This window comes from Oncorhynchus keta, chromosome 3 (assembly GCF_023373465.1).
Source record: "Oncorhynchus keta strain PuntledgeMale-10-30-2019 chromosome 3, Oket_V2, whole genome shotgun sequence".
Taxonomy (NCBI): Eukaryota; Metazoa; Chordata; class Actinopteri; order Salmoniformes; family Salmonidae; genus Oncorhynchus; species Oncorhynchus keta.
The window spans coordinates 17,752,041-17,767,399 of NC_068423.1; the positions used below are offsets into that span (position 1 = coordinate 17,752,041).

The following is a 15,359-nucleotide window of genomic DNA, read 5'->3' on the forward strand; positions in this document are numbered from 1 at the left end:
AACGAATGAATGGATTGCTTGTCTTTCTTCCATTGGCCAACATCATTTTCTTCCCTCTCAGAATGTGACATTGAGCCTTGAAAAGAGGCTGCATACTCTGACACTTTGATTTACTGCGTGTCTGCTGTGTGGGTGTGAGAAGTTGGCTGGCCACTAGGCCTTGACTGCTAGCTAAATTGACCCAGAATCAAGACCCAATTCTCAACCATAATCTTCTCTGGACTGGTCCTCCCCCACGGAGGCCTCACATTCCAGCTACCCACGTCTTTTTAAGAGCAGAATTTTCTGCTGCCATCCTCACGAGTGAGGTTTTGGACAGCTGTGTGTTTTTTCTGAGAGGTGACAATTTCTCTAACTTCTGGACGCTGTCAAGGTTGGAGAAAGACAAAAGACTGGAGTGTCGTTGAGGAAAAAAATGTGGTAAAGGCGTCCGTTGCTGTTCATCTGAAGCCAATAATTAAGCATGAAACCCAAATAGCGTTTGGAGAGACACAACAGAACTAGGATGTGATAACTGACATTCTACCAGCATGATGACAGTCTCAACAAAGTTTAAGTATCTGCACAATATGAAGCACATGTGCTACAGCTGATCTGAAAGGCCTAGTGAAATTGAGTTGTTTGGCCATGCTTGTTCTACTGTTGAGAGAAAGAACGAAGAAGTCAAAGAAACTTGGATTATGTTGTGGTTATTTACAATTAGTTAGGGTTTTTACTGATATTGATTGTGTTTATGAATTATGTGATTTAAAACTCAGAATTCTGTTACCAACTTGGTAACAGAATTTTTGAAAAATAGGTAAGATTTTCTGCTATTGATTTGGCTACAATGGGAAATCACAGTAGCCACAAACCCTGCTACTGTCGTCCCTTCCACTGGCATATGTTCTGCTGTTTTCTTTCTTTGTCTGTTGTCTGGTGGTCAAAGCAAGAGTGTTAAGTCTGGACATCCCCTCTCTTTCTTGCTCCAGTTAATGGCACTTCTCCTGGCTCTTACTGACACCTACCCATGAGCCCCCTCTTTCTATTAACTGTAACCAACATCCTTACTCATTGAGCAATGACAGTCACCGGACGTCCGTGGATGTTGAAAAATAGTTTACGTTTGATTTCAAGGTCCACTCCATAGGCATTTTCTTTTTGGTACTGTCCGGGCGGGGTGCCTTTAATTTCAACGTCCACTGTTGTTGATTTTTGTCCTTGTCCTGACCGGCGTTGATTTGGGCCAAACATAGACATCTATGATTGGATCAGATTTGGTCCAGTCTGGACCGGTCCAAATCTGAACCAATCATAGACGTCTATGTCTATGGAGAGTACAGTAATGTAAAACAAGTTGAGTAGAGTTCAATACACACACAGTAAAGCACACTAGAGTTGAGTACACTATAGTGTACTGTACTCTACTTTGCTGTACTCTTCTGAGCTTAAGATGTCCAAAGTTGTGAAATATAGACGGCTGTGATTGGTTCAGATTTGGTCCATTCCGGACCAACCAAATTTGGTCTTGTTTGGTGCTGGAGTGTAGAATAACTCTCAAATAGGCAAAGGAGGATATTGCGTATTTCTACCTTTTCTGTGTACCTATACAGGATACATCACCGGTAAAACCCCTAGAGTTGATTGACGCGCCCGTGTGTCATTCTAATTAACTTAAAATAACTCAAATGTATCAATGTATTTTTTTTAAAGGTAGAGAGATTTATTTGTATGGGCTGCGTCTCAATCCATTGCATCCACCATGTCGGACTTCCGCACCTGCTGTGGAAAGTGGCAGAGCTAGAGCACTGTCTGTCGGACCAGGAGACATCTTCATATTTATATATATATATATATATATACACACACACACCTACAAAAAGGAAATAGCTAAATGATGGATGGTATGACCAGCTTAAAATGTTCTTTTTTTTGATGAATATGTTCGCTAGTAGGGGTTACGAGACTGATATTCATATCCATTATTATGCATTTCTGTGTAGTACAGATCAGGGACCCATGATTACATTTCGCTCGCGCATTTCTGGGTGTAAATCCACTTCACTTACTGTAGTTAATAACTAAAATAGGTGTCATGTTATAGCTGACTTTCTATTCTTTCTAGAGTTTTTCAAACTTAATTCGGAGCAGATATTTAAGCGTTTTTGGAAAACGTGGACACAAACTGAGGAAGATTTTACCTAAATTCTCTGACCAGACATTGCATCTGCAATTCTTCGAGTAATTTAAGAAAAAGTAGTCCTTGAGCATAGAGTTGTATGGTTTATTCAACTTTGAATTTACTGTTTGTTTTTTGGACTGTTTTTTGGAGTCTCGGTGCAGATTTTGGATGGCCCTTTGTGACTGAGACTATTCTGGTGCTAATCTGCATTTTCCTCTTGTCTTCTCCTTCTTTTCTCAGATCCAGAAAGCAGGCATAGGGAGGAGCGAGCCAAGGTGTCAGTGACTACCTTGCTGTCCCACTTAGCCACACCACACTCACTAAACTCCGGAGATGGGGTATGTAAGCGCTTGACTCCGGACAGTTCTGTCAGGAAATTCCTCGTTTTGCCAAGGTGGTCACCCTTCTCCGCGCTGGTTTGTACAGCTGGAAAAGCTTCTGTTTCCACATCAGTCTGGAGAAGCATGACTGGCTGTGTATGTTCCTGATCAAGGCTATCCTCACCTCTTAATGTTGTGATCTGAAGCTTCTTGCCGGGGAGGGACAAAGAGACATTGGGGACATTCTAAGCGTCACTATGGCATCTGAGGACATAGGAGATGCTGTGGGTCGTGCGACAGTGGTGGCCTTGTCAGCCGGGTCCAGAAATAACCATGTCACTTCAGACTACGGCATGCCTCTGAGTCAAAGCAACACACGTCCCCATTCTCACGAGCCAGAGGTTAGCCACCAGGGCAGCGAAGACTGCTGCTCACCGCTCCCTCTCTATTGGAAGTTATCTTATGATAGCGGGTCTTATGATGGTGGGGAGGGGACGTTTCTGGATGCAGGATGCAAATGCTGGGAATACTCCAACCCCAAACATGCTAGTGCTGTAGCTGAGTTCGGCACCACATCTCGGGGGGAGAGGGGGACGCGTGCTTTGGTTTCCACCCAGCTGTGTCCGACATGTCATCCAGTGGAAAGTCTCTCAGCCTGCCAGGAGACTGACTCGGTCTGTTGGACCACTGGGACCGAGACAGAGCCTCGGGAGAACCAGTCCGAGAGGAGAACAGAGGGGTTTTCTTCTCCTGCTGTGACTCCCCAGGCTGGTGCTCTGCCAAAGGTGAGCTATTCCGAGGGCTCTCCCTGCCAGCTGGAGCCCAGCACGGCTGGCACACAACGCCCCTGTCCATCCTCGGTGCCCTGCAGACGCAGCTTTAGGAGGAGCAGCCTGCCAGTGGCATCTCAGTGCCACTTCTCCTGCTCTCCCATAGGGGAGGGAGGAACGCCAGGAATGCCAGCCAGGACTATCGATGCCCGCTGTTTGCACTTCCTGAAAGATGGCTACTCCAGCCTAGAGAGGCTCAACAGGAGACCCAGAGCCAAGGTCTCCGTGGAGAGATTCTTCAGGAGGGCCTCGCTGGATACCATGCTCTCTTCCTCCAAGCAGTCCACCAGCCCCCAGAAGAGCGACAGCGACGGCGGCCTGTCGGACAGCGAGTTAATCCGCAACAGGAAGGAGCGCTCCACCGTGCTGGTGAGGAGGTACTACAAAAACAACCGCAAAGTTGAGAAGTCTGTGCGCGTGGGCACCAAGGCCATCGTGAGGTTTATGCTCTCGGGACACATAGCAGAGAAGGCCTGGGAGGCTGTTTGCAAAAGGACCTGGCACCCCAGTGAGAGACCCATCGTGTCAGTCAGAGGGCATGGCGCGGGGCCTCTGGCCGTCAGCCTGTGGGGTTACAGGGGCCTGCTGAGATACACGGGGGCCAGACTCTCAGAGGTAAGCGTCTTTGTTTTTCACACCCAGGCTACAGGGTTCCTGCTGCAGCAGCCTTCTCTTATCAAAGTGTTGGCTTAGCTCCCACACACGACAAATCAACTCCTTCAAATACGGTAGTTGTGCAAATGGTACAATCTTGCAATTCTGAAAATATTTTTGTAATGTGCAGTATTTTTCTCATTATTTGGCTTCAGCAATTCAATCACTCCCAACTAAAATACAAGTGATCATTGGTTCTCAGAAAAAATACTGCATCTTCATCTGTTTGATTTAATGTTTCGCCTCTTACGCTCTGCAGGGAGAGTCATAAGCAGAATCACTCAGTCACACTGTCTCTTTGTCCACAGTAGTCCGCAGCAGTGGAAAAATGGATCTGGCCCAGTTAGTTCTGGTGCCAATATTACTAACAGCCTGAGCTACCATTGCATTGAAGTTATTGCCATAGAAATCAGTAATATCCACAGACTGAGATGGGGAGAAACCCCTGGTTCAGTGTTATGGTTCATTTCCTATGGAACACGTGCCAAATTCGGTGTGAGGAGTTTTTTGGGATGCCAAAAGGACCCGTAACAAAGCGTTTAGACGAATAAGGTCGGAGAAAGAGCACCTGGCTTCCAGTCTCCCTTGTTGAATGAACCACTGCCTTGGAGGTTTAACACGCTCCGCTCCGCTGAGTGTGTGTACGCCACAACAGAGCAAACCTCTGTGTCCAGAGAGTCTGTGCTGTGGTAACTAACCCGGGCGCTGCAGTGGTTGGAGACGCAGTGTTTTTATGGGTCCTTTGTGGTGCAGAAATATGGGCTGCATTAAGTCTAAGGCTCGCTCATGTCTTGGCTAATAATGAGGCCATTGAAAAGGGTAATAGTCAGGGCGCCTGTCAAAACACCATCTGCACTATTCCTATGGCGTTACCATAGGAACCAAACAGAATGGGCACTGATTCTTATGCCCCAGCCCCCACTTGAGTTTCTGACTATACAATAATTGAGTGGAGTTTTCTGTGAGAAATTCCAAAGTGTCCAGTGTTCCTGGGTTTATTTCCACAGCAAATGAGGTGAGCCAAGGCACACACAGGATTATGTAGTGAAGGGATCTTACCGGGGCAACGTTGGAGTAGTGAACTCAGAGAGAGGAAGGGAAATTGGGAAAAGAGATGTTTAGTGCCACGTACAGTGTTAAGAAAGATGTTTAAGTGCCACGTACAGTGTCTTCAGAAAGATGTTTAGTGCCACGTACAGTGTCTTCAGAAAGATGTTTAGTGCCACGTACAGTGTCTTCAGAAACTATTCAGACCCCTTGACTTTTCCCACATTTTGTTAAGTTACAGCCTTATTATAAAATTGATTGATATTTGTTTTTATCTAATCTACACACACTACCCCATAATGACACATCTTAAACATGTATAAAGATACCTTATTTACATACAGTGGGGCAAAAAATGATTTAGTCAGCCACCAATTGTGCAAGTTCTCCCACTTAAACAGATGAGAGGCCTGTAAATTTTCATCATAGGTACACTTCAAACAGACAAAATGAGAAAAAAAAATCCAGAAAATCACATTGTAGGATTTTTAATGAATTAATTAGCAAATTATGGTGGATAATAACTACGGAACGAAGCCAACATCGGTGTGAGCTTTGGTTGCGAATGGTATGAACTTTGAACTCTTATTCACTACAGAAGTGATACCTCCTAGCTGTTGAGTTAGCAACAGCAGCTGCAAATGAGGGTTAGGAAGGAACAGACAGAGTATCCCGTCTATCACACAACTACGTTACTACAACGTATTCAATTGACCAACAGAGACATTCTTCAAAGGACTCGGTTTGGCAACATGGCCTTCCATCTACCACCAACCTACTGAAGCGCACCTCAGTAAATATTTATTGCATTTTCCTTTTCCAAATGGGCGGTAATTTAGAATGCATAAGATACTGTATTTACGATAGCACAGCTTCTCCCTGTGTCCCTCAGTCTTCCCGCTCTTTCACTCGAATCCACCACCCTTTCTTTTGTGTAACAAGCTGTCATATCTGTTCCGCCCGCTAGGGACGTTTTCTTTATTACGTAATTTGTAATCAAGTTATGATTAATTAGGTGTATGTGCAATTCTGTGTGAATAGTTAAGTATTTAGTTAATAAATATTTAAACCCCATTTTGTATTGCTGATTCAACTTGTTAGCCAGGGTTCATGCAGATGAAATAATTTACAATTTTCAGATGAGACTGAATTAAGGTGACGATTAATATTGACTGCTATTGATGTAAAATATTACTAGGTCTTTAAGAGTTTATTCGGAAGATAACAGCTCTATAAATATTATGTTGTGGTGTCCCAACTCTCTAGTTAATTACATTTACATGATTAGCTCAATCAGGTAATATTAATTACAGAGAAATTATCTAATAGAATAGCATGTCATATCACTTAATCCGACATAGCCAAAGACACAGCACAGTACATGTCAGAGCAAAAACCAAGCCATGAGGTCGAAGGAATTGTCCGTAGAGCTCCGAGACAGGATTGTGTTGGCACAGATCTGGGGAAGGGTACTAAAACATTTCTGAAGTCCCCAAGAACACAGTGGCCTCCATCATTCCTAAATGGAAGAAATTTGGAACCACCAAGACTCTTCCTAGAGTCCGGCCAAACTGAGCAATCGGGGGAGAAGGTCCTTGGTCATGGAGGTGACCAAGAACCAGATGGTCACTCTGACAGAGCTCTAGAGTTCCTCTGTGGAGAAGGACAACCATCTCTACAGCACTCCACCAATCAGGCCTTCATGGTAGAGTGGCCAGACGAAAGCCACTCTTCAGTAAAAGGCACATGACCACCCGCTTGGAGTTTGCCAAAAGGCACCTAAATACTCTCAGACCATGAGAAAGAAGATTCTCTGGTTTGATGGAACCAAGATTGAACTCTGGCTTGAATGCCAAGCGTGTCACATCTGGAGGAAACCTGGCACCATCTTTATGGTGAAGCATGGTGGTGGCATCATGCTGTGGCAACATTTTTCGGTGGCAGGGACTGGCAGTCTAGTCAGGATCAAGGCAAAGATGATCGGAACAAAGTCGAGTCCTCGACGGAAACCTGCTCCAGAGTGCTCAGGACCTCAGACTGGGGTGAAGGTTCACCTTCCAACAGGACAATGACCCGAAGTACCTCTGGACAAGTCTCTGAATGTTGGGGCAGCGCAGAATTGGCCCAGCGTCATCCGGGTTATGGGAGGGTTTGGCCGACAGGGATGCCATTGTCCCTTCGCGCTCTAGTGACACCTGTGGTGGGCTGGGCGCATGCACGGTGACACGGTCGCCAGGTGTGCGACGTTTCCTCCGACACGTTGGTGTGGCTGTCTTCTGGGTTAAGCTGGCATTGTGTCAAGAAGCAGTGCGGCTTAGTTGGGTCGTGTTTCGGAGGACTCCTGGTTCTCGACCTTCGCCTCTCCCGAGTCCGTACGGGAGTTTCAGCGATGACACATGACTAACTACCAATTGGATACCACGAAATTGGGGAGAAAAAGGGGTAAAAAAAATAAGTATCAATGTTCTTGAGTGGGCCAGCCAGAGTCCGGACTTGAACCCGATCGAATATTTCTGAAGAGACCTGAAAATAGCTGTGCAGCGACGCTCCCCATCCAACCTGACAGAGAGGATCAGAAGAGAAGAATGGGAGAAACTCCCCAAATACAAGTGTGCCAGGTAGAGGTCGACCGATTAATCGGAATGGCCGATTTAATTAGGGACGATTTCAAGTTTTCATAACAATCGGAAATCGGTATTTTTGGGTGCCGATTTTAACCTACCTTTTTAACTAGGCAAGTCAATTAAGAACACATTCTTATTTTCAATGATGGCCTAGGAACGGTGAGTTAACTGCCTCGTTCGGCGGCAGAACAACAGACGTTCACCTTGTCAGCTCGGGGAATCTAATCTTGCAACCTTACAGTTAACTAGTCCAACGCAATAACGACCTGCCTCTCTCGTTGCACTCCACAAGGAGACTGCCTGTTACACGAATGCAGTAAGACAAGGTAAGTTGTTAGCTAGCATTAAACTTATCTTATAAAAAACAATCAATCATAATCACTAGTTAACTACACATGGTTGATGATATTACTAGATATTATCCATCGTGTCCTGCGTTGCATATAATCTGACTGAGCATACAAGTATCTGACTGAGCGGTGGTAGGCAGAAGCAGGCGCGTAAACATTCATTCAAACAGCGTTTTGCCAGCGGCTCTTCCTTGTGCGTCAAGCATTGCGCTGTTTATGACTTCAAGCCTATCAACTCCCGAGATGAGGCTGGTGTAACCGAAGTGAAATGGCTAGCTAGTTAGTTGGTTAGCTAGTTAGCGCACCTCAAACTTCTTACCTGGGAATATTGAAGACTCATGTTAAAAGGAACCACCAGCTTTCATATGTTCTGAGCAAGGAACTGAAACCTTAGCTTTCTTACATAGCACATATTGCACTTTTACTTTGTTTTTGCATTATTTAAACCAAATTGAACATGTTTCATTATTTACTTGAGGCTACAATGATTTTATTGATGGTCCTTCTGTAGCTCAGTTGGTAGAGCATGGCGCTTGTAACGCCAGGGTAGTGGGTTCGATCCCCGGGACCACCCATACGTAGAATGTATGCACACATGACTGTAAGTCGCTTTGGATAAAAGCGTCTGCTAAATGGCATATATTATTATTATTATTATATTATTATATTATATTATATTATTATATTATATATTATTGATGTATTATATTAAGTTAAAATAATTGTTCATTCAGTATTGTTGTAATTGTCATTATTACAAATACATTTTTTTTTTTAAATCGGCCAATTTAATCGGTACTGGCTTTTTTTTTGGTCCTCCAATAATCAGTATCGGTATCGGCGTTGAAAAATCATAATCGGTCGACCTCTAGTGCCAAGCTTGTAGCGTCATACCCAAGAAGACTCGGCGTAATCGCTGCCACAGGTGCTTCAACAAAGTACTGAGTAAAGGGTCTGAATACTTATGTAAATAGAATATTTCATTTCATTGAAAAAAAAATCTTTGCAAAAAAGCAAATATTGCTTTGTCATTATGGAGTATTATGTGTAGATTGAGGGACTTAATTTTTTTTTTTTAAATCCATTTTAGAATAAGGTTGTAATGTAACAAAATGTGGATAAAGTCACGAGTCTGAATACTTTCCAAAGGCACTGTAGCTGGGTTAGTAGGTTAACAAACGGTTAGTTGCGTGAGGCACCAAGCTAGTTTGTAGTTGAAAGCTCATCTTTGTCATAAGTTTGAATGTCCATTTGCATTTATTTGCAGTAAATTGACACGACAGCCTCCCATGCAAACTTTATTGGTTACTTTGCAAGTTTCCATGTTGATTTTATTCAAACGAGACCTTCTCAGTAGCTTTTATTTGTTTCTTTGGTGTGGTCTGAGAGCAGGTCTGTAATTCATCACCATGAGTGTGCTTACCTGTAAAAAAAAAACACTCCCAGCTCACCTGCCCTCGGGATCAAACATCCTTAAGATTGCCTTTTATTGTTTGCTCTTAAGGATCCTACCAATTTAGATTGGACCAAATCCTTTCATTTCCCCCAAAGCAGTTTGTCATGTCAACACATCTCTTTTGTAAGTTTGCACATGTGTAGCCTCCTAGCAACAGATGTACTAGTGGCCAGATGGCGAGAAGAGTTAGTTGCTTCCCGGAAAGTAGCCTGTGAAAATGCTGTTTTCAAATTAGCACTGGTGCAAAACATCTTGAAGGGACGGAAATGCAAACTTGAGCTGACCTCTTAAAGCACTATGACCCCACTGTCTTGTGTAATCTTTGGGGATAGTTCTCCCACGCGAGACCCTGTGTCATTAATTTACATTGGCCAATGTGGGAATAAACGTGATCCTAAGATGTTTGCTTAAGACTGGTATGAAGCTACAGTAAGTTAAACTTGTGTTTTCAGTGAAGCCCACATAAAAAAGTACTATATTTTATGGTGTAAGTATTTTTTTTTGCAGACTATGCTCTAGTATTTACAGTTAACTATAGTATAAATACTTAAGTGACAATTACTATATAGTAATTGTCACTTAATGTCAGTTTTTTTCAGATTGTAGTATACTGTAGTTTTTACTGTATTGATTTTGAGGACATCACTGTAGTGTTTTTGTATTATCTTTGACAAAGAAGTGGAGGCTTTCTCCTTGAGGAAACCTATTGGATGAATACAAAAACATCAAATTTGACGTAACCTGTAGGTAGGAAGAACTGGGTTGTGAACAGACTTGAACTCTTCTGCTATTTTCTATAATCTGTAGGGAACCCATTATATGGTCTATACCTGACATGTAGGTTTCTCACTTATGGGAGCCACACATTGGGATATGGGGGAGGGGAATGGGCAGGGTATATGCACATTTTAAATACTTTAGTGTTTATTATAGTTACAAAAGTGTTTTTGTTGACATTACTGAAGTATTTACTACGGTGTTTTTTATTTTTTTGTGGATAATAATAATTCTATAGTAAGTACTGCACATGAGCGAGGGATGCTACAGTGTGTATCTATAGTATACTACAAAATAAGCAGTGGAGTGAAACACTTCCCGCAATAAAAGGAACCTAGACAAATAGATAGCACACAGCTGTTAAATATTGTATGTGAATAAACTGATAAGCGTAACAGTCTTCAGTACATTGTATTGAGGGGGATTTCCAAAAGGCTATGACTAATATATTGAAATCTGAACTTTGACATGAATGTGAGAATTACACATGTGATTTGTCACTTTTTCTTCTTCTTCTCCACTTAACTACAGGAATCAAGTCTGCAGTTTGAATAACAGAAACAGTCGTGAATAACCCTCATGTCCACAGCACTTCCTGTCTGTGTGGTAGACGGATAACTCGGGGCCCTGTCAAGAGAATAAGAATTACAGGATTGGCTGATAAGGATGCTCACCAATGTCACTGACCAAGCTTCTCAGTCAGAGCCTTTTGAGACTGAAAAAAGAGGGACCCAGTGACAGAGAGGGGAAGTGGGTAAAAACTGGTCCTATAATTGTTTAGCTAGACCTCCATGGCTTTCTCTAGTTTCTCTTAGTAAGAAAAGTAATAGAAGGGATCGGAGTCGGTGGTATCGGCTCTGTGTGCGTGCACATAGCTGAATGTGTGCGCTTTCAGTAATGTAGCTACTAGCTGGTTGGTCAGATAGGAAGAAGGCCTTTTAAAATGGATCAATGGTTTACATAGAAGAAAAACACTGAAGTCATTGCATTAAAGCCAACTGTTCCAGCAAATCTACTGACCTCGTTAAGTAGAGGGAAGAGCCAACAAGGGCAGGTTTTAAAGAAGGGTACATTAAAGACAACTTCCTGCTTCCAGAAACTTAAAGCTTGAATCAACAATCTTCGAAGGCTGCTGTTTGACCCACTGTGATTAGCTCAAGACTAATAAATACCAGGAAATGAGTAAGATGTGTTATGGTTGTTCGTGTCAGGTAGGACTGTTGCGGTGACCATATTACCACCGGAAGTAATATGTCATGACCACAGTAAAATTCATGGTAATCCCCTCTTATGGACATGCGTTGGTAGTACCCAACTTGCTAATGACAATCAGGTCCTAATGGCCTGGTCCTCGGGGCTCTATTGTCCCTCCATCAGGTCCTAATGGTCTGGTCCTTGGGGCTCTATTGTCCCTCCATCAGGTCCTAATGGCCTGGTCCTCAGGGCTCTATTGTCCCTCCATCAGGTCCTAATGGCCTGGTCCTCGGGGCTCTATTGTCCCTCCTTCAGGTCCTAATGGCCTGGTCCTCTGGGCTCTATTGTCCCTCCATCAGGTCTTAATGGCCTGGTCCTCGTTTGGAAATGCAGGTTGAAAATGAGTGTGAAACATGGTCGTTGTGGATGTTGTTTCAAAGCCTAACACAATAAAATGGACAGCGCTTTCTAAGGTGATGATTAAAACTACCAAAGCATTTATTTAAAACACACATGCGTATTAGAGTTTATACACACGCTTGCAGTGCATTCGTTAGGTATTTAGACACCTTGACTTTTTCTTCCTTTTGTTATATTACAGTCTCACACTAAAATTGATTAAATACCCCCCCCCCTCAATCTACACACAATACTCCATAATGACAAAGCAAATACAGGTTTTTGTCAAATGTTTGCAATACAAATAATTAATCTTACATTTACATATTTCAGGCATTTGAGCATGTTGGGGATGCTCTGGATCTACGTGTACGACAGTGTGTTTCAGTTCCCGCCAATATCCAGCAACTTCGTACAGCCATTGAAGAGGAGTGGGACAACATTCCACAGGCCACAATCAACAGTTTGATCAACTTTATGCAATGGAAATGTGTCACGCTGCAAGCGGGAAATTATGGTCACACCAGATACGGACTGGTTTTCTGATCAACGCCTCTACTTTTTAAAATGTTTTCAAAGGTACGCTATACAGTGAGGAGAACAAGTATTTGATACACTGACAATTTGGCAGTTTTACTACTTAAAGCATGTAGAGGTCTGTCATTTTTTATCATAGGTACACTTCAACTGTGAGAGACGGAATCTAAAACAGATATCCAGAAAATCACATTGTATGATTTTTAAGTAATTATTTAGCATTTTATTGCATGACATACAGTGGGGCAAAAAAGTATTTCGTCAGCCACCAATTGTGCAAGTTCTCCCACTTAAAAAGATGAGAGGCCTGTAATTTTCATCATAGGTACATTTCAACTATGACAGACAAAATGAGAAAAAAAATCCAGAAAATCACATTGTAGGATTTTTAATGAATTTATCTCCTTAGTCTTGGTTACGTTGAGGGATAGGTTGTTATTCTGGCACCACCCGGCCAGGTCTCTGACCTCCTCCCTATAGGCTGTCTCGTCATTGTCGGTGATCAGGCCTACCACTGTTGTGTTGTCTGCAAACTTAAAGATGGTGTTGGAGTCGTGCCTGGCCTTGCAGTCATGGGTGAACAGGGAGTACAGGAGGGGACTGGGAGTACAGGAGGGGACTGAGCACGTACCCCTGAGGGGCTCCAGTGTTGAGGTTCAGTTTGGCAGATGTGTTGCTACCTACCCGTCGGCCCGTCAGGAAGGAAGTCCAGGATCCAGTTGCAGAGGGAGGTGTTTAGTCCCAGGATCCTTAGCTTAGTGATGAGGTTTGAGGGCACTATGGTGTTGAATGCTGAGCTATAGTCAATGAATAGCATTCTCATGTAGGTGTTCCTTTTGTCCAGGTGGGAAAGGGCAGTGTGGAGTGCAATAGAGTTTGCATCATCTGTGGATCTGTTTGGGCGGTATGCAAATTGAAGTGGGCCTAGGGTTTCTGGGATAATGGTGTTGTGATCCACGACCAGCCTTTCAAATACTTCATGGCTACAGACGTGATTGCTACAGGTCCGTAGTCATTTAGGCAGGTTGCATTTGTGTTCTTGGGAACAGGGACTATGGTGGTCTGCTTGAAACATGTTGGTAATACAGACTCAATCAGGGACATGTTGAAAATGTCAGTGAATACACCTGCCAGTTGGTCCTGGTAATCCGCCTGGCCCCGCAGCCTTGTGAATGTTGACCTGTTTAAAGGTCTTACTCACGTCGGCTACAGAGAGTGTGATCACACAGTCGTCCGGAACAGCTGATGCTCTCATGCATGCCTCAGTGTTGCTTGCCTCGAAGCGAGCATAGAAGTGATTTAGCTCGTCAGGTAGGCTCGTGTCACTGGGCAGCTCGCGGCTGTGCTTCCCTTTGTAGTCTCTAATGGTTTGCAAGCCCTGCCACACAAGACGAGCGTCAGAGCCGGTGTAGCATGATTCAATCTTTGCCCTGTATTAAACGCTGTGCCTGTTTGATGGTTCATCGGAGGGCATAGCAGGATTTCTTATAAGCTTCCGGGTTAGAGTCCTACATCTTGAAAGCGGCAGCTCTACCCTTTAGCTCAGTGCGAATGTTGCCTGTAATCCATGGCTTCTGGTTGGGGTATGTACGTACAGTCACTGTGGTGACGATGTCATCGATGCACTTATTGATGATGCCCGTGACTGATCTGGTGTACTCCTCAATGCCATCGGAAGAATCCCGGAACATGTTCCAGTCTGTGATAGCAAAACAGTCCTGTAGTTTAGCGTCTGCTTCACCTTTTGAAGTTGTTGTACAACTGACTAGGCATCCCCTTTTCTCCCTTCTCTCCCTGCTCCATAGGAGTGTTGGGCCCATTCCAGTGGAATGTGCCGAGATGGCGTGTTTTTGTCCCAGTTGGGTGATACAGCTTAAGCAGAGATTAGGGGAGTGTTCCACTGTTCTGTTTGCCCAGATGCTCTCCTACACAGAACCGGCTGAGGAGTAAACACACAATCACTGTGAGGAATCTTCTGTTTCTCTGGGATGTCCAGAGACGTTGTGGTAGGCTAGCCGAGTGACCTTATCTAGGGATTGAGCTAGTCATTGATGTCCTGATGGACTGGTTAACATTCTATTGATTGAACTGTGATCACGACATCCTCTTTAGTCTGCCATAATATGTGACTACAGTACAGATGTGGGGCCCCGCCATCACCTTGTCTACTGTGGGAAAATGTCAGAGGTCCAGAGAGAACATCCCTCTTGTCCTGTCCTATGGAGAGTTTTGGCCCCCTGAGGAGACTTTTTGTGTGTGTGTTTTTTTGTCTGGTTGTTTACCCTCACTGTGAAGCACACCATCTTCTTCTAGCTGTTTTTATGCTACTGACTAAAGCCTGTCCAAAGCTTCCCAGTGGAAATAGTTTGATATACAGCATATAATGATGCTGTTTTTAGCTGTTAGAAAAACACTGACGTTGGAGATGCACCTTCCTGAAAATCACATGGATAAGCACAAAGTTAACAGATAGTTTCCATTTTGATCTATTCTATGTTTGTTGTAACATAATTGGTATGTCTATTTAGTCTGATAGCAAATTAGGTCTCTGCTAATTAGTGCATGAGACAATCATCTCTCCATCGGCTGCCCACTCAGGTCCCCAGAGACTGTGGCTAGCTGATGATTTCTATATTTTTGTGGGGCTGTATGCGCACACATTTTTCTTTAGGCAAGTCGAAGTTGGTGATTGGTCAACAGTAGGGGTGGGACCTATGGACGTGGTTCTTCAATTAAGTGTTTGCTGTCATTGGGCTCAACGAGCAAGACGAGAGAGCACAGCAGCAGCTAGGCCTTACTGTCTGCAGTGTACTGCTAGTTTTCATGCCAATGTTTTCACTTGAGATGTACTGCACCAAACATCTAGGCTAATGTAAGATTGCGCAACAGACCCTCTGCAAAAAAAATAAATAAATTCATTACATTTGATATTTCTTAATTCATGGCTACTGTGCCTTGAGGGACGAACACAGCTTTTTTTCTCTTGTTTTTCAAGCGAAGACCTTCAGAA

General features: G+C 43.6%; 1 protein-coding gene across 7 annotated transcripts in view; it reads left to right on the forward strand.

Moving 5' to 3' along the window:
• Window positions 1–15,359, forward strand: part of LOC118368161 (1-phosphatidylinositol 4,5-bisphosphate phosphodiesterase epsilon-1-like) — a 77,627-nt gene that overhangs the window by 7,672 nt on the left and 54,596 nt on the right. For 6 of the 7 annotated variants that reach the window (XM_035751991.2, XM_035752018.2, XM_035752000.2 and 3 more), the window contains exon 3: window positions 2,402–3,926. In XM_035751991.2, coding sequence (XP_035607884.1) covers window positions 2,739–3,926 — 1,188 coding nt within the window. In that variant the 5' untranslated portion in view covers window positions 2,402–2,738. Of the gene's footprint in view, window positions 1–2,401; window positions 3,927–12,167; window positions 12,392–15,359 lie in introns of those variants that run through there. The other variant, XM_052491441.1, reaches the window with a different exon arrangement.